Below are 21,592 nucleotides of genomic sequence, written 5' to 3'. Positions count from 1 at the left end.
CACACACACACACACACACACACACACACACACACACACACACATATATATATATATGAAAAAGGAAAACTTCAGCCTATAAATCCTTCTTCTGTCATTACTGACACCTTTAAGCAACACTATTGCTGTAAATGTATACAAAGGCTATTGAATTGCTGTCATTGTATTATAATTGGGTTGGGGCTGTGTGTTGCAGCGCCTGTCCCTTTAAATAATCTTATTAACTCCGTGCATTCCGCGCTAGCGAGAGGGAGGGACTGAGAGAATGGAAATAAACCCGGGGGGGGGGATTACTGCCACCCCTGTGTGAAAAAAAGAAACAGTAATTTTCAAACTCGGTCACAGACCCAATTTGGATAGACGGTACTGTCTTGAAGACGGGATTACACAACACGAAAACAACGCGACTGCTGGAAACAGTTTGAAAAAGTTTTCCCAAATTTAATACGTTCTTTTTGCTGCTGCAGTCAAACGGCTTTTTTTTTTTTTTTAAATTGGAAAAAGGAGTATCTGTAAACGATTTATTGAAGTTTTTTTTTTTTTTTAAGTTGTTTGTTTCGCAGATTTAAACAGATCACGCAACGGGACCTTGATATTGATATTGATATAGATATATTTTGAAATCTTTAGCGTTGGTCTTGGCCGCAGTCTGGTTATGTGGCACTAAACAGGGGCAGTGGTCGCTCCTTTCAATTCTGAAAAACGATTTTTAAAAAAAAAAAAAAAAAGAGGGATCTAACATGGGAAGAAACGTGGGATGCCTCGCGCTGACCGTTTTCCTTACCTGCGCCTTTGCTTTGAGAAAAACTCTCGCCCAAAAAGGTAAACGCTGTCTGTTTTAAAACACTGCGATTGAACGCTAAACTCTGCACAGTGTGACTCGTATTGAGAATGCAGCCACATCATACAGAATGCAATGCAGATTGAATCGGGTTCGTTCTTTTGAAACTACAACACAGTTACATGATCCTAGTCGGGACGCATCTGCGAATCAATTTAGTGCAAGTTTATGCAAAACGAATGAATACCGTCATGCATAAATCCGCATTGGCCGTATAGCCTGCCTTTATATAACTGTAGCGGTTAATGTATAATCTGTAGTTACCTGGGGTAATTCAGTGCATTGGATGAAGTGGTCTGTTTCCAATAACTTCTATCAGATTATTATTTATTATTATTATGACGAAGTCCATTTTTAAAACACCTATATTTTCTTTATAGTAGCCTACCTATAGCTACTATGAAAGATTGTTTATTGTAAATAATCTATGGGTCACTTTTCCCAGAAGTGTCAAACGATTGACGCGGTAGGACAGTTTATATTTGGGTTGGGTTGGGGTGGAGCTGATTTGATATAAAGCATGACATGTTATAATAAGCTATTAGAAGCTGTTTGTATCTGTATAACGGTCAAAGCTGTCAATAATAACAATGATAAAAAAATAAAAAAAATCTTCATTCATGCCGTCAAAACTTGCTGTGGGAGACTGCTTCCTAGCGCGTGTGTAATCAAAGTAGGATTGAGCGGATCTGCTCGGATCACACATTGAAATCGGTCCCTGTACGCGCTGCACGATGCATGCCTATTCACTATTTTACCACACTTCTCTGTGCTTTACAATGCTTCCCTATGCTTTACCAGACCTTTCTGTGCTTTACAATGCTTCCCTATGCTTTACCAGACCTCTCTGTGCTTTACAATGCTTCCCTATGCTTTACCAGACCTCTCTGTGCTTTACAATGCTTGCCTGTGCTTTACCATACCTCTCTGTGCTTTACAATGCTTCCCTATGCTTTACCAGACCTCTCTGTGCTTTACAATGCTTCCCTATGCTTTACCAGACCTCTCTGTGCTTTACAATGCTTCCCTATGCTTTACCACACCTCTCTGTGCTTTACAATGCTTCCCTATGCTTTACCAGACCTCTCTGTGCTTTACAATGCTTCCCTATGCTTTACCAGACCTCTCTGTGCTTTACAATGCTTCCCTATGCTTTACCACACCTCTCTGTGCTTTACAATGCTTCCCTATGCTTTACCAGACCTCTCTGTGCTTTACAATGCTTGCCTATGCTTTACCATACCTCTCTGTGCTTTACAATGCTTCCCTATGCTTTACCACACCTCTCTATGCTTTACAATGCTTCCCTATGCTTTACCAGACCTCTCTGTGCTTTACAATGCTTCCCTATGCTTTACCAGACCTCTCTGTGCTTTACAATGCTTCCCTATGCTTTACCAGACCTCTCTGTGCTTTACAATGCTTCCCTATGCTTTACCATGCTGTCACTGTGCTGTATTACACTTGGCTGTGCTTTTGCTATGGGACACTTTTATAAGGATGATAATAATAATAATAATAATAATAATAATATGCTTTAAATCGGTTGGAACACAAACTCTGATCTGCTGAAATTCTTTCTCAAAGTGGACTGAGTCAGTCGGTGTGGGCGCTTTCTGTGTTTGTGTAATGAAAAAAGACGAGAGAGAGAGAGAGAGAGAGAGAGAGAGAGAGAGAATCTGAGGTTGTTTATTTTCATAATGAAGCCTGCTGTTTTGTTGTTTGGTCCAGCCCTGTCGCTCCGTTACTTTTCAAAAAGCTACCCCCCCCCTCCCCCCCCCCCCCCCTTGTCACGGCACACAAAAATATCTTCAGTTTTAACGGACAATTGAAAAACCTTCTGTGAGAGGATGGGGGAGGAGTGAGAGAGTGAAGAGGAGAGGGTGATAGACAGAGAATAATAAGGGTCTGGGAGTGGGTCGTGCTTTTTGTTTTTCAACACAAGCACTCCGGTCTGGTGTTGACAGTCTCATGGGGTGTGTCTGAATGCCGTTTGCAGGGGAATAGTAAGCGTCAGGCTTTCAAAATGCTATTTTCTTTCAAAGTGTTATTTTCTTTAGAAGTGCTAAAAGAACCTTTTAATACATTTAATAAAAAAAAACCCAACATTGAGACATTGACAGCAGCGTTGTTGAACACTCAATACCCTCAGAGGTGAGACAGATTAAACGGCAAGCGTTTCCACTGAAACTAAGTAGTAGTGAATCCAGCTAATTAAAAATCACAGAATATTTGTTTTCGAACATCAAAATAAAAAAAGGCAGCCAGCCAGCCAGCAGTGAAGGAATCAAAACCCAGTAAAGAAACACATTGAATGGGATTTGAAGCCAAACTCTTTCTGTATGGATGTGACCTAAAAAAAAAAAGGGGGCTAGGAGGGGTTAGCTGGGGGCCACAGCGTGAGAAACAGAGCAGTCATTTCAGAAATGCAGCCCCCTCCCTCCTCACCCCACCCCTCGCTGCGAGGGAGGGAGAGGGGGAGTGTGGGAGAGTTCTGCTTCCCTGTGCTTTACCATGCCTCTCTGTGCTTTGCAATGCTTCCCTATGCTTTACCAGACCTCTCTGTGCTTTACAATGCTTCCCTATGCTTTACCAGACCTCTCTGTGCTTTACAATGCTTCCCTATGCTTTACCAGACCTCTCTGTGCTTTGCAATGCTTCCCTATGCTTTACCAGACCTCTCTGTGCTTTACAATGCTTCCCTATGCTTTACCAGACCTCTCTGTGCTTTACAATGCTTCCCTATGCTTTACCAGACCTCTCTGTGCTTTACAATGCTTGCCTATGCTTTACCACACCTCTCTGTGCTTTACAATGCTTGCCTATGCTTTACCATACCTCTCTGTGCTTTACAATGCTTTCCTATGCTTTACCATACCTCTCTGTGCTTTACAATGCTTCCCTATGCTTTACCATACCTCTCTGTGCTTTACAATGCTTGCCTATGCTTTATCAGACCTCTGTGTGCTTTACAATGCTTGCCTATGCTTTACCACACCTCTCTGTGCTTTACAATGCTTGCCTATGCTTTACCAGACCTCTCTGTGCTTTACAATGCTTCCCTATGCTTTACCAGACCTCTCTGTGCTTTACAATGCTTGCCTATGCTTTACCACACCTCTCTGTGCTTTACAATGCTTGCCTATGCTTTACCATACCTCTCTGTGCTTTACAATGCTTTCCTATGCTTTACCATACCTCTCTGTGCTTTACAATGCTTCCCTATGCTTTACCATACCTCTCTGTGCTTTACAATGCTTGCCTATGCTTTATCAGACCTCTGTGTGCTTTACAATGCTTGCCTATGCTTTACCACACCTCTCTGTGCTTTACAATGCTTGCCTATGCTTTACCATACCTCTCTGTGCTTTACAATGCTTCCCTATGCTTTACCATACCTCACTGTGCTTTACAATGTGCTGTTTTACACTTTGCTGTGCTTTGACTGTGGGAAACTTTTATAATGGCTGGTTTACCATGTGCGATTACAGCTCTGCATTAGAAAATGAGTTTTTTGAACGCAGTGCCCATCTCCTGTATTGAGGAACCCCCCTCTGTGTCCTGCAGGCTGGCAGTTTGAGGAGAGCCCTGGGAATGTGACCTCATCACTGGGGAAGCCCGTGAGACTGCGCTGCGGGATACAGGGCTTCGGGGAGCCCCCCGAGATCTTCTGGACCAGAGACGGGGAGCCCCTGGAAATGTCCGACACCAACCAGTTGACCCTGCACCTGGGGGAGGAGGAGGAGGAGGAGGAGGAGGAGAAGTGGCTGTCTGTCAGCGAGCTGTGGTGAGCTGCCAGAGACGCCAAGACCAGCCCTTAGAGAAGTTTTTTGCACTTTTTCCAATTTTTTTGCAGTTTTCCCCCCCATGCTTTTCCCATTGCAAAATGTAATACAGCACAGTGAAAGCATTGTAAAGCACAGAGAGGTATGGTAAAGCATAGGGAAGCATTGTAAAGCACAGAGAGGTCTGGTAAAGCATAGGGAAGCATTGTAAAGCACAGAGAGGTCTGGTAAAGCATAGGGAAGCATTGTAAAGCACAGAGAGGTCTGGTAAAGCATAGGGAAGCATTGTAAAGCACAGAGAGGTCTGGTAAAGCATAGGGAAGCATTGTAAAGCACAGAGAGGTCTGGTAAAGCATAGGGAAGCATTGTAAAGCACAGAGAGGTGTGGTAAAGCATAGGCAAGCATTGTAAAGCACAGAGAGGTCTGGTAAAGCATAGGGAAGCATTGTAAAGCACAGAGAGGTCTGGTAAAGCATAGGGAAGCATTGTAAAGCACAGAGAGGTCTGGTAAAGCATAGGGAAGCATTGTAAAGCACAGAGAGGTGTGGTAAAGCATAGGGAAGCATTGTAAAGCACAGAGAGGTCTGGTAAAACCTGTTAACACTGCAAAATTACAGTGCATAAATACTGCGGTAAACTTTTTCTATAAGAGTGATGGAGGGAGTGAGGGAATGTAATTTGCATGTTGCTGTCATTCATTGCCTTCCTCTCCCTCCTAGGATCTCGTCTGTCCAGCTGTCTGACATGGGGGGGTACCGGTGTGCCCTGACTGAGGAGGGGGGAGAGCTCCTCTCTGAAGAGGGCTACCTGGAGCTGGAAGGTAGGGACTCCCAACAGGGCTCTCGGTGATTCAGAGATCCAAGCATTCAGCTGGAAGAATGGGGTTTAAATGTGTTCATGTTATCAGAGACATGAAGGCCAGTGGAAATTTCTCTAAACGTTTCCCCTTGTAAAAGCACAGCAAAGTGCAATGAAGCACAGTGAACGCATGGTAAAGCACAGAGAGGTGTGGTAAAGCATAGGGAAGCATTGTAAAGCACAGAGAGGTCTGGTAAAGCATAGGGAAGCATTGTAAAGCACAGAGAGGTGTGGTAAAGCATAGGGAAGCATTGTAAAGCACAGAGAGGTCTGGTAAAGCATAGGGAAGCATTGTAAAGCACAGAGAGGTCTGGTAAAGCATAGGGAAGCATTGTAAAGCACAGAGAGGTATGGTAAAGCATAGGGAAGCATTGTAAAGCACAGAGAGGTCTGGTAAAGCATAGGGAAGCATTGTAAAGCACAGAGAGGTCTGGTAAAGCATAGGGAAGCATTGTAAAGCACAGAGAGGTCTGGTAAAGCATAGGGAAGCATTGTAAAGCACAGAGAGGTCTGGTAAAGCATAGGGAAGCATTGTAAAGCACAGAGAGGTCTGGTAAAGCATAGGGAAGCATTGTAAAGCACAGAGAGGTCTGGTAAAGCATAGGGAAGCATTGTAAAGCACAGAGAGGTCTGGTAAAGCATAGGGAAGCATTGTAAAGCACAGAGAGGTCTGGTAAAGCATAGGGAAGGATTGTAAAGCACAGAGAGGTCTGGTAAAGCATATTTATTAACACAGCAAACCAGGGTAAACTATGATAAATACACAGTGGGAATACTGCAAAAGCACAGTGGTCACCTTTTTCTAAGGCTCCTGACCATCATCTCTGCATAACGTGCTACAGTTGCCTCCATGCACCCCCCAAGCAACAGTGCAACAGACTCCAGTTACCTTAAATGAATCTAGTTCTGCAAGCCCTGTGTTATGCAAGTGTTGCCCTGCAGTCTTCCTTATAGGGAAGTGACTGGCTGGAGATGAAGAGGTGAACAGTGCCTCTCTCATTGGGCTGTTCTGTTTAGTCTGCACAGAGAAGCAGTGGGAATAGAGGTCCTGTCAGAAAAGAAGTCATGCTCCCGGCGGAAGTTTTGGAAAAGCATTCCTAGAAATTCTCAGTTGCAGTTTCCTTCTAAAAGTGTGCTGCAGTGATGAACGGACATCATATAATGTAATCAAAGCCTAGCATGAGAGCACACTGGCAAGCAAAGCACACTTACCGAGCAGCGGCAGTGGGTACAGATCTCAAATATCATTTAGCTTGGCTATACTGCTTATTGTTGTTTAGATTTATAATATAGTAGACCCTGATTATATATAAAGACATTTCAGAGGGCTGGATCGCATCAATATCAGGGTCTAGTGCTATATATTATAAAGACATTTCAGAGGGCTGGATCGCATCAATATCAGGGTCTAGTGCTATATATTATAAAGACATTTCAGAGGGCTGGATCACATCAATATCAGAGTCTAGTGCTATATATTATAAAGACATTTCAGAGGGCTGGATCGCATCAATATCAGGGTCTAGTGCTGTATATTATAAAGACATTTCAGAGGGCTGGATCGCATCATCATCAGGGTCTAGTGCTATATATTATAAAGACATTTCAGAGGGCTGGATCGCATCAATATCAGGGTCTAGTGCTATATATTATAAAGACATTTCAGAGGGCTGGATCGCGTCAATATCAGGGTCTAGTGCTATATATTATAAAGACATTTCAGAGGGCTGGATCGCATCAATATCAGGGTCTAGTGCTATATATTATAAAGACATTTCAGAGGGCTGGATCACATCAATATCAGGGTCTAGTGCTATATATTATAAAGACATTTCAGAGGGCTGGATCGCATCAATATCAGGGTCTAGTGCTATATATTATAAAGACATTTCAGAGGGCTGGATCGCATCAATATCAGGGTCTAGTGCTATATATTATAAAGACATTTCAGAGGGCTGGATCGCATCAATATCAGGGTCTAGTGCTATATATTATAAAGACATTTCAGAGGGCTGGATCGCATCAATATCAGGGTCTAGTGCTATATATTATAAAGACATTTCAGAGGGCTGGATCGCATCAGTATCAGGGTCTAGTGCTATATATTATAAAGACATTTCAGAGGGCTGGATCGCATCAATATCAGGGTCTAGTGCTATATATTATAAAGACATTTCAGAGGGCTGGATCGCATCAATATCAGGGTCTAGTGCTATATATTATAAAGACATTTCAGAGGGCTGGATCGCATCAATATCAGGGTCTAGTGCTATATATTATAAAGACATTTCAGAGGGCTGGATCGCATCAGTATCAGGGTCTAGTGCTATATATTATAAAGACATTTCAGAGGGCTGGATCGCATCAATATCAGGGTCTAGTGCTATATATTATAAAGACATTTCAGAGGGCTGGATCGCATCAATATCAGGGTCTAGTGCTGTATATTATAAAGACATTTCAGAGGGCTGGATCACATCAATATCAGGGTCTAGTGCTATATATTATAAAGACATTTCAGAGGGCTGGATCGCATCAATATCAGGGTCTAGTGCTATATATTATAAAGACATTTCAGAGGGCTGTATCACATCATAGCAGGTTTGCTATGTATTGTAACTCATTTGAATTCTCTCTGCTGTCTGTCTCTCCCCTCTCTCTCCAGGGTTACCTCATTTCTCCGAGGAGCCCCGGGACTTTGCCGTGGTAGCGAACAGGACCCTCAATCTGAGCTGCCGAGCGCACGGCCCCCCGGAGCCAGTGAGGGTGATCTGGCTGCAGGACGGGGCCCCCCTCAACACGCTGCTCGATCCCGTCGCTCTGTCCCCCTCCACTCTTACTCTCAGAGGTACGGACACCCCACAGATCAATACATCCATCAGGAGATTAGAAAGACATTTCAGAGGGCTGGATCGCATCAATATCAAGGTCTAGTGCTATATATTATAAAGACATTTCAGAGGGCTGGATCGCATCAATATCAGGGTCTAGTGCTATATATTATAAAGACATTTCAGAGGGCTGGATCGCATCAATATCAGGGTCTGCTATATATTATAAAGACATTTTAGAGGGCTGTATCGCTTCACTATCAGGTCTGCTAAATGATTTAAGTGTATCCCTCACTCACAGTTAAACACAAACAGGCCACAGATAGCCTTGCAGCTCCAGGCCTCTGGCAGGACAGACCAAGCTGCTGAATCATACAAATATTTAGACCCTGTAGAGTTTGCATCAGTCACTTGCTGGATTGTAGTGCTGGCTGTAGTCAACAGATGTCAGGAGCTGAATTTATTATTATTATTATTATTATTATTATTTTTATTATTTTTTAGAATATTGTATTAATAATAATAATAATAATAATAATAATAATAATAATGATGATGATGATAATATTATTAAGTGGTTTAAATAACTGCTAAAACATCATCCCAAATCAAACTGTGTCTAATTAAAAATCCTTTTTTAAAAAATTATTTTTATTACAGTTTTTTGTTTTGATTTAATTAAAAAAAAAAAGTTTGAGGATTTAACTTTTTATTATTCAAGAGCTTTTATAGGAAAGGAGAGTAACAGCAGGATGTAGCTAGCAAAGGTTTTTTAATATATATATATCTATATATATATATTTATTTGACCTACAAAACCTAGGAATCGATTTAGAACAGTTTCACAAATATTAGAATTGTATGTTAATTAAAAAATAAATAAATAAAAACCCACGTTCCTTTTATAATACCCAAAAAATTTGCAAAAGTTTGTGATATTTCATAAGCCTGTTTGTAGGTACAGTACCCCCACCCCTCTGCCCCCTGTAGCGCCTGTAAATAAACAATACGAATCCTTTTGAATAAAGATTCTAAAAAGAAGAACCAAAATATATTGCTCAGCTTTTGACAAAACCCCCCCCAAAAAAACAACACATCCTGTCCTCTTCGTCAGCAAACCTGCTTCCTGAAGACATCTGCTTTCAATTCCGAACTTCAGGAAGAAAAAAATCGTGAGTCGCTTTTAAAAAAAAAAATGTAAAAGCAATCCTTCAGTTAGAGGAACTTCTGCAGTTTTCAGTTTCTGTTGGACTATTTAGACACACTTAAAAGAAACTTCCTAAATCCAATGACAGGTGTTTCCACTACAAGTCTTTCTCAGTGTCTTCAACAGAAACATTAAAAGAAACTTAATGAATTGAAATTCCTTAAAAACACAATCCTTAAAAAAAAAAAACCCAGTTCTTAGAAAACAGTCCTTAAGGTTTTGTGAACAGAGTTGCTGAACTGAAGACTGCTTTATTATTGACGGAATGACTAACTTACTGCCTGTCTGTCTGTCTGTCTGTCTGTCTGGACTGCAGGACTCAACAGGAGCAGCTCGTTCTCGTGTGAAGCTCACAACAAGAAAGGGGTGGCCACGTCCACGACGGGCAAAGTCACAGGTAGGGTCCCTAATTTCTTGCGGAACCAGGCTAGGGGCTCCCCAAAATTCAAGGAGCGAGCAGGGAAGAAAAGGCAATTTTACCCTGAAAGTGTCTCATTGTAAAAGCACAGCAAAGTGTAATAAAGCATAGGGAAAGTGTGGGTAAGCATTGTAAAGCACAGAGAGGTATGGTAAAGCATAGGGAAGCATTGTAAAGCACAGAGGTATGGTAAAGCATAGGCAAGCATTGTAAAGCACAGAGAGGTCTGGTAAAGCATAGGGAAGCATTGTAAAGCACAGAGAGGTCTGGTAAAGCATAGGGAAGCATTGTAAAGCACAGAGGGGTCTGGTAAAGCATAGGGAAGCATTGTAAAGCACAGAGAGGTCTGGTAAAGCATAGGGAAGCATTGTAAAGCACATAAAGGTCTGGTAAAGCATAGGGAAGCATTGTAAAGCACAGAGAGGTCTGGTAAAGCATAGGGAAGCATTGTAAAGCACAGAGAGGTATGGTAAAGCATAGGGAAGCATTGTAAAGCACAGAGAGGTGTGGTAAAGCATAGGGAAGCATTGTAAAGCACAGAGAGGTCTGGTAAAGCATAGGGAAGCATTGTAAAGCACAGAGAGGTCTGGTAAAGCATAGGGAAGCATTGTAAAGCACAGAGAGGTCTGGTAAAGCATAGGGAAGCATTGTAAAGCACAGAGAGGTGTGGTAAAGCATAGGGAAGCATTGTAAAGCACAGAGAGGTATGGTAAAGCATAGGGAAGCATTGTAAAGCACAGAGAGGTGTGGTAAAGCATAGGGAAGCATTGTAAAGCACAGAGAGGTCTGGTAAAGCATATTAATAAACATGACAGTCCAGGGTAAACTATAGTAAATGAGCATGGGGTAAAACCTGAAAGTTGCATGTGTGTTTTATTTTATTTTAATTATTTTTAATATTTTTTTATGTCCGGTAGTTATCCCAGACAAACCGCAGAAACTCAAGCTGTACTCAAGAACCAACAGGTCGCTGGAGATCTCGTGGGAGCCCGGATTCGGGGGGGTGTACCCCATTACTGTGTACTCCATACAGGTAGGACACCTGTCTCCACAGCTCTCAGTGTAGCGGAGCACAGCAGCGACAGCGCTGGGAATGAAACTCCTAGTGTGTGTGTGTCTCTGATTGTGGGGGTGTGTGTCTCTTATTGTGGGGGTGTGTGTCTCTGATTGTGGGGGTGTGTGTCTCTGATTGTGGGGGTGTGTGTGTCTGATTGTGGGGGTCTGTGTTTAACTGGTAAATGTACTCACCCCCTCCAATGGCAGTATTTGCACTGTATATCTAATTGAAGTGGGAGTGTGAATGTGTGTGAGTGTGTGTCTCTGTTTCTCTCTTAATTTCTCTCTCTGTCTCTCTCTCTATTTCTCTATTTCTGTTTCTCTCTGTTTCTATCTCTTTCTTTTTCTTTGTCTCTTTCTTTCTCTGTTTCTTTCTGTTTCTCTGTTTCTGTTTCTCTGTTTCTGTTTCTCTGTTCCTCTGGTTTTCTCCTCAAGCACTCCAGTGCCTAGCAATGCTGTTTCTTCCTAGGGGAAGCTGGGCCTCAGGTTTAACCCTTCACAGCCCTGCCTGCATGCCGACTCACTTCTGCAAAACCTTTTTTTTTCTCTGAAAGGATAAAAAAAAGCCAGTTTTTTTTTTTTTTTAAATTAATGACTACATTTTGGAGAATATTTTTTTAAAATAGCCTTGTATGATCGATCTACTCAACAAAAAAAATAATACTTCCAATGTTTCTCTTTACAATGCTTCCCTATGCTTTACCAGACCTCTCTGTGCTTTACAATGCTTCCCTATGCTTTACCAGACCCCTATGTGCGTTACAATGCTTCCCTATGCTTTACCAGACCTCTCTGTGCTTTACAATGCTTCCCTGTGCTTTACCAGACCTCTCTGTGCTTTACAATGCTTCCCTATGCTTTACCAGACCTCTCTGTGCTTTACAAGGCTTCCCTATGCTTTACCAGACCTCTCTGTGCTTTACAATGCTTCCCTATGCTTTACCACACCTCTCTGTGCTTTACAATGCTTCCCTATGCTTTACCAGACCTCTCTGTGCTTTACAATGCTGGCCAGTGCTTTACCACGCTTTCACTGTGCTGTATTACACTTTGATGTGCTTTTACTGTGGGGAACTTTTACAAGGGATTTTAAAATACAGATTCTTCGTTGTGTTTTTTAACCGTTTTACCTCGGAAATGAGCAATCCCTTTGGTACTGAGCACCCAGCCCTTCATGCATCATGATCTCATTCATCAAACATCTCTACTCTGCTCTTTCTCTCAGTTCTGTTTCTTATGAAAAACAAAATGCCTATTTTCTGAGTCGCGCTGCTCTGGTCAGTGTTTTGAGACCTGTTTGTTTCCTGAAGGTTGTGAGTCACTGTGGTTCTATCAGGCACGCTGCAGTCATCTCTCCCCTTATACAAGTCTCCTACAGTAACAACACAGCACAGTGTGATACAGCACACTGAAAGTATGGTGACGCATAGGGAAGCATTGTAAAGCACAGAGAGGTGTGGTAAAGCATAGGGAAGCATTGTAAAGCACAGAGAGGTCTGGTAAAGCATAGGGAAGCATTGTAAAGCACAGAGGTGTGGTGACGCATAGGGAAGCATTGTAAAGCACAGAGAGGTCTGGTAAAGCATAGGGAAGCATTGTAAACCACAGAGAGGGATGGTAAAGCATAGGCAAGCATTGTAAAGCACAGAGAGGTATGATAAAGCATAGGGAAGCATTGTAAAGCACAGAGAGGTCTGGTAAAGCATAGGGAAGCATTGTAAAGCAAAGAGAGGTCAGGTAAAGCATAGGGAAGCATTGTAAAGCACAGAGAGGTCTGGTAAAGCATAGGGAAGCATTGTAAAGCACAGAGAGGTCTGGTAAAGCATAGGGAAGCATTGTAAAGCACATAGAGGTCTGGTAAAGCATAGGGAAGCATTGTAAAGCACAGAGAGGTCTGGTAAAGCATAGGGAAGCATTGTAAAGCACAGAGAGGTCTGGTAAAGCATAGGGAAGCATTGTAAAGCACAGAGAGGTCTGGTAAAGCATAGGGAAGCATTGTAAAGCACAGAGAGGTCTGGTAAAGCATAGGGAAGCATTGTAAAGCACAGAGAGGTCTGGTAAAGCATAGGGAAGCATTGTAAAGCACAGAGAGGTCTGGTAAAGCATAGGGAAGCATTGTAAAGCACAGAGAGGTGTGGTAAAGCATATTAAAAAAACATGGTAAATCAGGATAAACTATGGTAAATGGAGAGGAAAAGCATGGGGGGGGGGAACTACATAAATACCATTATACATTTTTACAAGGGTATAGTTTTTACATACCCCAATGGAAATTTGTAATTTCTAGAAAGTTCTCAAACAAAGAATTTTGGGAAAAATCTTTTGTAGCAAAAGTTTTGCTTTTGTGGATGAGGAAAAAAAAGTTACAAGAAACAGATTTCTACAATTATTTATTTCAGCAATTCAGAAGTATTCATACCCTTTGATTCTGTGATAGTATTGTCTACAAGTACTATGTCTTTATAATATATAGCACTAGACCCTGATATTGATGCGATCCAGTCCTCTGAAATGTCTTTATAATATATAGCACTAGACCCTGATTTTGATGCGATCCCACCCTCTGAAATGTCTTTATAATATATAGCACTAGACCCTGATATTGATGCGATCCAGCCCTCTGAAATCTCTTTATAATATATAGCACTAGACCTTGATATTGATGCGATCCAGCCCTCTGAAATGTCTTTATAATATATAGCGCTAGACCCTGATATTGATGCGATCCAGCCCTCTGAAATGTCTTTATAATATATAGCGCTAGACCCTGATATTGATGCGATCCAGCCCTCTGAAATGTCTTTATAATATATAGCGCTAGACTCTGATATTGATGTGATCCAGCCCTCTGAAATGTCTTTATAATATATAGCACTAGACCCTGATATTGATGCGATCCAGCCCTCTGAAATGTCTTTATAATATATAGCGCTAGACCCTGATATTGATGCGATCCAGCCCTCTGAAATGTCTTTATAATATATAGCGCTAGACCCTGATATTGATGCGATCCAGCCCTCTGAAATGTCTTTATAATATATAGCGCTAGACTCTGATATTGATGTGATCCAGCCCTCTGAAATGTCTTTATAATATATAGCGCTAGACCCTGATATTGATGCGATCCAGCCCTCTGAAATGTCTTTATAATATACAGCACTAGACCCTGATATTCATGCGATCCAGCCCTCTGAAATGTCTTTATAATATACAGCACTAGACCCTGATATTGATGCGATCCAGCCCTCTGAAATGTCTTTATAATATATAGCACTAGACCCTGATATTGATGCGATCCAGCCCTCTGAAATGTCTTTATAATAAACAGCACTAGACCCTGATATTGATGCGATCCAGCCCTCTGAAATGTCTTTATAATATACAGCACTAGACCCTGATATTGATGCGATCCAGCCCTCTGAAATGTCTTTATAATATACAGCGCTAGACCCTGATATTGATGCGATCCAGCCCTCTGAAATGTCTTTATAATATACAGCACTAGACCCTGATATTGATGCGATCCAGCCCTCTGAAATGTCTTTATAATATATAGCACTAGACCCTGATATTGATGCGATCCAGCCCTCTGAAATGTCTTTATAATATACAGCACTAGACCCTGATATTGATGCGATCCAGCCCTCTGAAATGTCTTTATAATATACAGCACTAGACTCTGATATTGATGCGATCCAGCCCTCTGAAATGTCTTTATAATATATAGCGCTAGACCCTGATATTGATGCGATCCAGCCCTCTGAAATGTCTTTATAATATATAGCGCTGGACCCTGATATTGATGCGATCCAGCCCTCTGAAATGTCTTTATAATATATAGCGCTAGACCCTGATATTGATGCGATCCAGCCCTCTGAAATGTCTTTATAATATATTGTTTTTCCATCTTGGAAAGCCAGCAAGTGGATGACTCTTTCCTCTCTCTCTCCCTCTCTCTGTGACTGATATTTTCCAATCTCCCTCTTTGGGTTACTGGGAACTGCTGAATGGGATGGAAAGAAAGGCCTCTCCTCTCTCTCTCTCTCTCTCTCTCTCTCTCTCTCTCTCTCTCCCTGTGTTACTGAAGGTTATTGGGATCACATGGACCCAGGGTCTATAGGCCAGGATGGCACACAGGTCACAGAGTTAGATTTTCTCTTTGTTTGTGTGTTTTCAATGCCCTCCCCCCCCGCTTCAACAGCACAGCCACTGCTGGGGAATTAAAATCAGCAGCCATGTGGTTTCAGTGGGACTGGGTGGGGGGTTCTCTCTCTCTCTGAAGATATGCTTACTAGTGCATTTCTCTGGACCGCTGGTTACTCCAGACAGTCGCTCGCAGCCGAAGACATTGAGAAATGCTTTTTTTTGTTTGTTTTACAAGCTAAAGGGACAGATTCATCTTGTTTTGTTGTTTTTATTTTACAGGATTATATTTTTTCAAGAGATTAGTCCCAGTCTGTGTTTTTTTTTTTTTTTTTTTAAAAGGACAAAACAATTCAAGGTATCTCGGGGATGGGAATCAGACTCCCGCTGCACAGCAGTGTGATCCAGCCCTGGTTTCAGTAGGAGTTTAATAATAAGACACATCTGAGCTTGTTACCTAGACACACTGGGGCTGATCAAGCTGGTAGTAAAACCTGGAATGGATGACACTGCTGTGCAACAGGAGTCTCTTTCCATCCCTGGTGTCTTAAAGGGTTCTTGTTCTGTGCCTGAAATATTAGTTATCTAATTAATGTATTTCTATTGTTGTAGATTAGAATCACTTTGTATACCATGCATTTCATAGACCGTGCATTTCATAGGCTGTGCATTTCATAGGCTGTGCATTTCATAGGCTGTGCATTTCATAGGCCGTGCATTTCATAGACCGTGCATTTCATAGACCGTGCATTTCATAGGCTGTGCATTTCATAGGCTGTGCATTTCATAGGCTGTGCATTTCATAGGCCGTGCATTTCATAGACCGTGCATTTCATAGACCGTGCATTTCATAGGCTGTGCATTTCATAGACCGTGCATTTCATAGACCGTGCATTTCATAGGCTGTGCATTTCATAGGCTGTGCATTTCATAGGCTGTGCATTTCATAGGCCGTGCATTTCATAGACCGTGCATTTCATAGACCGTGCATTTCATAGACCTGTGTACACCAGGGTGTAACCATTAACCTGTCCGCCATGCAACAATCTCAATCACTTGTAGATGAAAGAAATGCCACACAGGACACAATGATTGACAAAAGGCTGCTGAGAGAGGGAGAGTTAAAGTGCGAATGGGAAGTCGCGCTGTTAAGACTTTGTTCTGCGTGTGCTGTTGCTCATTGCTAAAACTGACTTCCACCTCTGGAAGATGTGACTCACAGCCAAGTCACAGACCAAAAACAGAAGCGAAACAACGCTGTCTTTTTTTTTTTTTTTTTAAAACCCAGCTTCTGCTTTGCTGGGAGGTGAGGGCTGGTTCACACTCTCCTTAATCCTTTATTTATTTATTTATTTATTTATTTATTAATTAATTAATTAATTAATTAATTAATTAATTAATTAATTTTTTTCCTCAGGTGTCCGAGCTCACCGGAGGTCACATGATCTACAATCAGAACGTCAAGGCCCCGCCCCCACGTCACTTGATCCCGGGTCTGGTTCCGTTCACGGAGTACCGCGTCCGTCTGTCCTGCCGCAGCAGCGAGGGGGGCTCTGATTGGACAGACTGGGTGACCATGGCAACCCTTGAAGGAGGTGTGTCTTTCTGCGCGTTTTGGAAGAAATTAAATGTAGATTTAAAGGATCACGTCTCAGAGACGCACCCAAGGCTGGATTCTCAAAACCGTTTGCTCCAAATTGTCATTAGCATGATTTATTACACACACCACCCCTCGATATGTCGCGGGTGTCGGGGTCCAGTATTAATAAAACGCAACCCGCTTTTTCTCATTTTTTCGTATATAAAGCAGCACCCTGTTTTTAATACTGCAGAGGGTAATTGCTTCTCATCAACTTCAGTCTCCAATTAATTTCACGAGTCTTCCTCTCCTTGCTCAAACGCACAAACCCGCTGCATTGAAAGAATCCATTCCCAACACAGGAGGCTTGTTGCTAGGGAGCTGACGTCACTGCCCTGTGACTTTTGCTAGAGCATTTCTGCCACAAGTGAGCACCTCGCTGGCTAATTTACTGGGCAATTTGTGTGTATATGATAACAGTACGGTATTAATGGTTTTGTTTTTAATTGTTTTGGATATTGTTTTGTGCAGTACGAAATAAAACGCACAGTAATTTTAAGTGCCTATGTATAGTGCAACTAAGGCATATGCAGTTAGACAGCGAAAATGGGGAGTCCACTCCAGGACCGCGAGATATCCGAATCCGCAGTATAGCGAGGGGCGATATAACAAGACCAAAAAATAACTCGAATGGCGATCTGGAGTAAATCGCACAGAGAATTTACCCTCTAGCTGCATGCCGAACTTTTCCTCGTCACGTGGCTGGACGTCTGATCTGCTGATCGGGAGCGACGACGCTGGTGCGAAAGCGCTCGTTTTTTGACATTTTGGGGTGCAAAAATACCCCAGTCATTTTCTTACTCGTAGACGTTGCACCCTAAAATATATTTAATATAGTTTTCAGTACGTTTTCTTCGTTTGCAGAAAAGGAAAGCCCTTTTTTTTTTATTGTGCATGGGTAAATAGAAATATTTTTTGCAACAACAATTTTTTTTTTTTCACTGTACGGTTTATCATTTGCAAACGGTTTAATTTTCGCCTGTTAGACAAAAAGGTGCCGGATCTGAGATCCGTGCCAATCCAGTACAAATGAACGCTTGATTTAAGACTGCTGTGTAATCTCACATACTGTGTAATCTCCCCCTGGGAACAGGAACGTAGGGGGAATTAAAAAAATGTGTGTATATATACTGTGTGTATATATATATATATATATATATATATATATATATATATATATATATATATATATATATATATATATATATATAATATATATTCCTGGATCCTAGCCAGAGTTCTCAAGCCTTTTCCGAGGATGGGCGTGTTGGGAAAAGCTCTCCTCAGCCAACGGCGGAGTATAGCGATGCCAGGAGGATCATTTCAGCCCCCCAAATTCAAGAGAGCCGCAGCCATTGGCTGTTTGTCTTGGACAAGAAACTGTGGTCTGCTGAATTTAAAGGATTTCTGTTACCAGCTCTCTTGCTCCCTCTCCCTCTCTCCCCCTCCCTCCCTCTCTTTTTTCCCATTCTCTCTCTCTCTCTCTCTCTCTCTCTCTTTTCCGCACTCTCCCCCCTCTCCCCTCTTTTTTTTCCATTTTCTCTCTTTTCCTCTCTCTCTCTCTCTCTCTCTCTCACTGTTGGAATAATCAGAAGGAGGGGGGTTTGCTTGAGTGGAGATGAAGGGGCGAGGTTGGGTGGTTGGATCAGGCACATGTGGAAACAATTGAAGCCCAAAAACTTCCTGATGTCCTCATCGTTAGCTGGAAAGCATGACAAAGTGTGTGTGTGTGTGTGTGTGGGGGTGTGGTGGGGGTGGGGGGGTGGTATATAATCTATTATTAAATCATAAACCCTCTCTCGGCCAACGAAAACACCAGTCAGAACATTCCAGAACATTTACAAACACATTGTCAGGAACAGCGGCTTGAGACCTGGTTTGAGGCTTTGCTGTATCAAACCCCAAGTCTCCTCAGGTTTGCCAAGCCAGAAAGTGGCTTTGTGTTCCGTTCGTTTTAAACTCCCGACTGTGTACGCGTTGAAGGATAATGTCTACGTTCATCGCATGTCTCAATCTGGTTGTGAAATGTACAAAGATTCCTGCAGATCAATGTTCATCGGGACATAAGCTCAGTATTGAAATTCTCTCGGCTGAGCCTTCGTCTCTCTCTTCGTTTCGCTGGTGTTTCAGTGCCGAGTCTCGCTCCCACCAATGTCAGCGTGCAGTTCAACGGCAGCCTCGCTCTGGTGAAGTGGGAGGAGCCAGCGGGCCGGCTGAACGGAGTTCTGAGAGGATACCGGCTGGCCTATCAGAGTCAGGAACCAGGAGAGGTGAGTTACTGACTCTAAGAGCACTGCTCCATTCTCCTCTACCCCTCACTCCCCAACTCCTCCCTCTCTGTCTCTCTCTCCCCCCCCCCCCCCCCACGCCTCTCACCTCTCTCTCTCTCTCTCTCTCCCCTGGCTGCAGTTGATAGACACAGGTAACGCCACGGAGATGACCTTCAACCTCTCCCTTCCCGGGAGCAACCTCTCTGTGCGGGTGTGTGCGTACACTGGGGCGGGGCAGGGGCCCTGGAGTCTCCCCCTCAGGCTCGCCTCCCTCCAGCCAGGTGAGGCACACCATCTCCCAGGCTGAAACAGAACTAAACAAAACACGCTGCTTTACTGTGACCCTTATACAAGTATCCTATACTAAAAACACAGCAGAGGGCAATATAGCACAGTGAAAGCATGGTAAAGCATAGGGAAGCACTGTAAAGCAGAGAGGTCTGGTAAAGCATAGGGAAGCATTGTAAAGCACAGAGAAGTCTAGTAAAGCATAGGGAAGCATTGTAAAGCACAGATAGGTCTGGTAAAGCATAGGGAAGCATTGTAAAGCACATAGAGGTATGGTAAAGCATAGGGAAGCATTGTAAAGTACAGAGAGGTATGGTAAAGCATAGGCAAGCATTGTAAAGCACAGAGAGGTCTGGTAAAGCATAGGGAAGCATTGTAAAGCACACAGAGGTATGGTAAAGCATAGGGAAGCATTGTAAAGCACAGAGAGGTCTGGTAAAGCATAGGGAAGCCTTGTAAAGCACAGAGAGGTCTGGTAAAGCATAGGGAAGCCTTGTAAAGCACAGAGAGGTCTGGTAAAGCATAGGGAAGCCTTGTAAAGCACAGAGAGGTCTGGTAAAGCATAGGGAAGCATTGTAAAGCACAGAGAGGTGTGGTAAAGCATAGGGAAGCATTGTAAAGCACAGAGAGGTCTGGTAAAGCATAGGGAAGGGAATTTCTAGTGGAAAGAGAAAGCCTTCGTGTTCTAGTGCTGTGTCACACAAGAGCAGGGTGACCAGGTGCCTTCATGCTCTATTTTAACATGTGAGATACACAGCAGTGTAACAATGAAATCACAGACAACTGTTCTGTCTCTTTTGTTCAAGCAGAGATGGGGGAGCTGCAATCTGGAGGTAAGAGCAATAGGGATTGTAGAGGACTGAACCACTCCATTCATTTCAATAGGGATTGTAGAGGCCTGGATCACTCCATTCATTTCAATAGGGATTGTAGAGGACTGGATCACTCCATTCATTTCAATAGGGATTGTAGAGGACTGAACCACTCCATTCATTTCAATAGGGATTGTAGAGGACTGAACCACTCCATTCATTTCAATAGGGATGTGACATTTCGAAATCGAACATGAAACACAGTACTGCTGTACTAGCCCTGTTTTGTCAAAGCGCTCCGTCATGCATGCAGCCTCTCTCTACTGTGCTGCGGTGTTGCCTGCGCTCCAGTGAACACAGCTGGCCACATGTGGCTGCTGTGGAATGTGGGTGTGGCTCTGTGGGTTTGGCTCTGTGGAATGTGGGTGTGGCTCTGTGGGTGTGGCTCTGTGGATGTGGGTGTGGCTCTGTGGAATGTGGGTGTGGCTCTGTGGGTGTGGCTCTGTGGAATGTGGGTGTGGCTCTGTGGAATGTGGGTGTGGCTCTGTGGAATGTGGGTGTGGCTCTGTGGGTTTGGCTCTGTGGAATGTGGGTGTGGCTCTGTGGGTGTGGCTCTGTGGATGTGGGTGTGGCTCTGTGGAATGTGGGTGTGGCTCTGTGGGTGTGGCTCTGTGGAATGTGGGTGTGGCTCTGTGGAATGTGGGTGTGGCTCTGTGGAATGTGGGTGTGGCTCTGTGGTCTGTCACTGCACCGACCCCTTCAAGGCCTGGAAAGAAAACTCCAGACAGGGTCTCTCGGGCTGAGAAGTCAACATGTGTTTATAAATTAAACAGCAGCACTAAACTCTCTCCCACAGACACTCACACACACACACACACACACACTGTTTATAGTGTTTATGAGGACTTCGCATTGACTCTCACACAGGGTGAAAGTCGACAACAAACAAAATATTTGGGCACTTTTTAGTTTGTTTTTGAAAAAACAATAATGACTGTTTAATATCTGTTTAAACACTACAAGGCCTGCGTCCTCATAAGGTAGGTTTTGTCAGACTTTCCTTCCTTGTGGAGACTTTTGTTGACCCAGTAAGCACTATAAACCTGCCCATGCACGCACGCACGCACACACACATAATAGAGACATAAGATCACACACAAACACACAGACATATAGTGACATAATAGAACACACAGAGACATGATAGAAGGGCGAATTCAAGCTTGCTCTCCCTCTCCCTCCCTCCTCTCTCTCTCTCTCTCTCTGACTGGCACGACACTGTAATGAGATGTGGGATCTCTTTCTTTTGAGTCTGTTTTTTCGGAGTCATTATTTTGTCGAGTGCTCTGTAATGATGTTCGCCTGCTTGTAAACCGAGTTTAACTGATATTTACAAGCTGGTAATTACATTGAAGTTTACTGAAGCCAAGTGCTTGAAATGGGG

General features: G+C 43.0%; 1 protein-coding gene across 4 annotated transcripts in view; it reads left to right on the top strand.

The window, feature by feature from the left end:
• Positions 1-232: 232 nt before the first annotated feature.
• Positions 233-21,592, top strand: part of LOC117394314 (tyrosine-protein kinase receptor UFO-like) — a 34,319-nt gene continuing 12,959 nt past the window's right edge. For 2 of the 4 annotated variants that reach the window (XM_059004723.1, XM_059004722.1), the window contains exons 1-10: positions 233-822; positions 4,409-4,628; positions 5,346-5,446; positions 8,150-8,332; positions 9,839-9,919; positions 10,858-10,973; positions 16,557-16,734; positions 18,909-19,048; positions 19,188-19,329; positions 20,146-20,169. In XM_059004723.1, coding sequence (XP_058860706.1) covers positions 741-822; positions 4,409-4,628; positions 5,346-5,446; positions 8,150-8,332; positions 9,839-9,919; positions 10,858-10,973; positions 16,557-16,734; positions 18,909-19,048; positions 19,188-19,329; positions 20,146-20,169 — 1,267 coding nt within the window. In that variant the 5' untranslated portion in view covers positions 233-740. The remainder of the gene's footprint in view (positions 823-4,408; positions 4,629-5,345; positions 5,447-8,149; positions 8,333-9,838; positions 9,920-10,857; positions 10,974-16,556; positions 16,735-18,908; positions 19,049-19,187; positions 19,330-20,145; positions 20,170-21,592) is intronic. The other 2 variants (XM_059004725.1, XM_059004724.1) reach the window with 2 other exon arrangements.

This window comes from Acipenser ruthenus, chromosome 30 (genome assembly GCF_902713425.1).
Source record: "Acipenser ruthenus chromosome 30, fAciRut3.2 maternal haplotype, whole genome shotgun sequence".
In the NCBI taxonomy this organism is placed as follows: domain Eukaryota; kingdom Metazoa; phylum Chordata; class Actinopteri; order Acipenseriformes; family Acipenseridae; genus Acipenser; species Acipenser ruthenus.
Note: the sequence above shows the minus strand (reverse complement) of the source record. Positions and strands in the feature narration are given on the sequence as shown.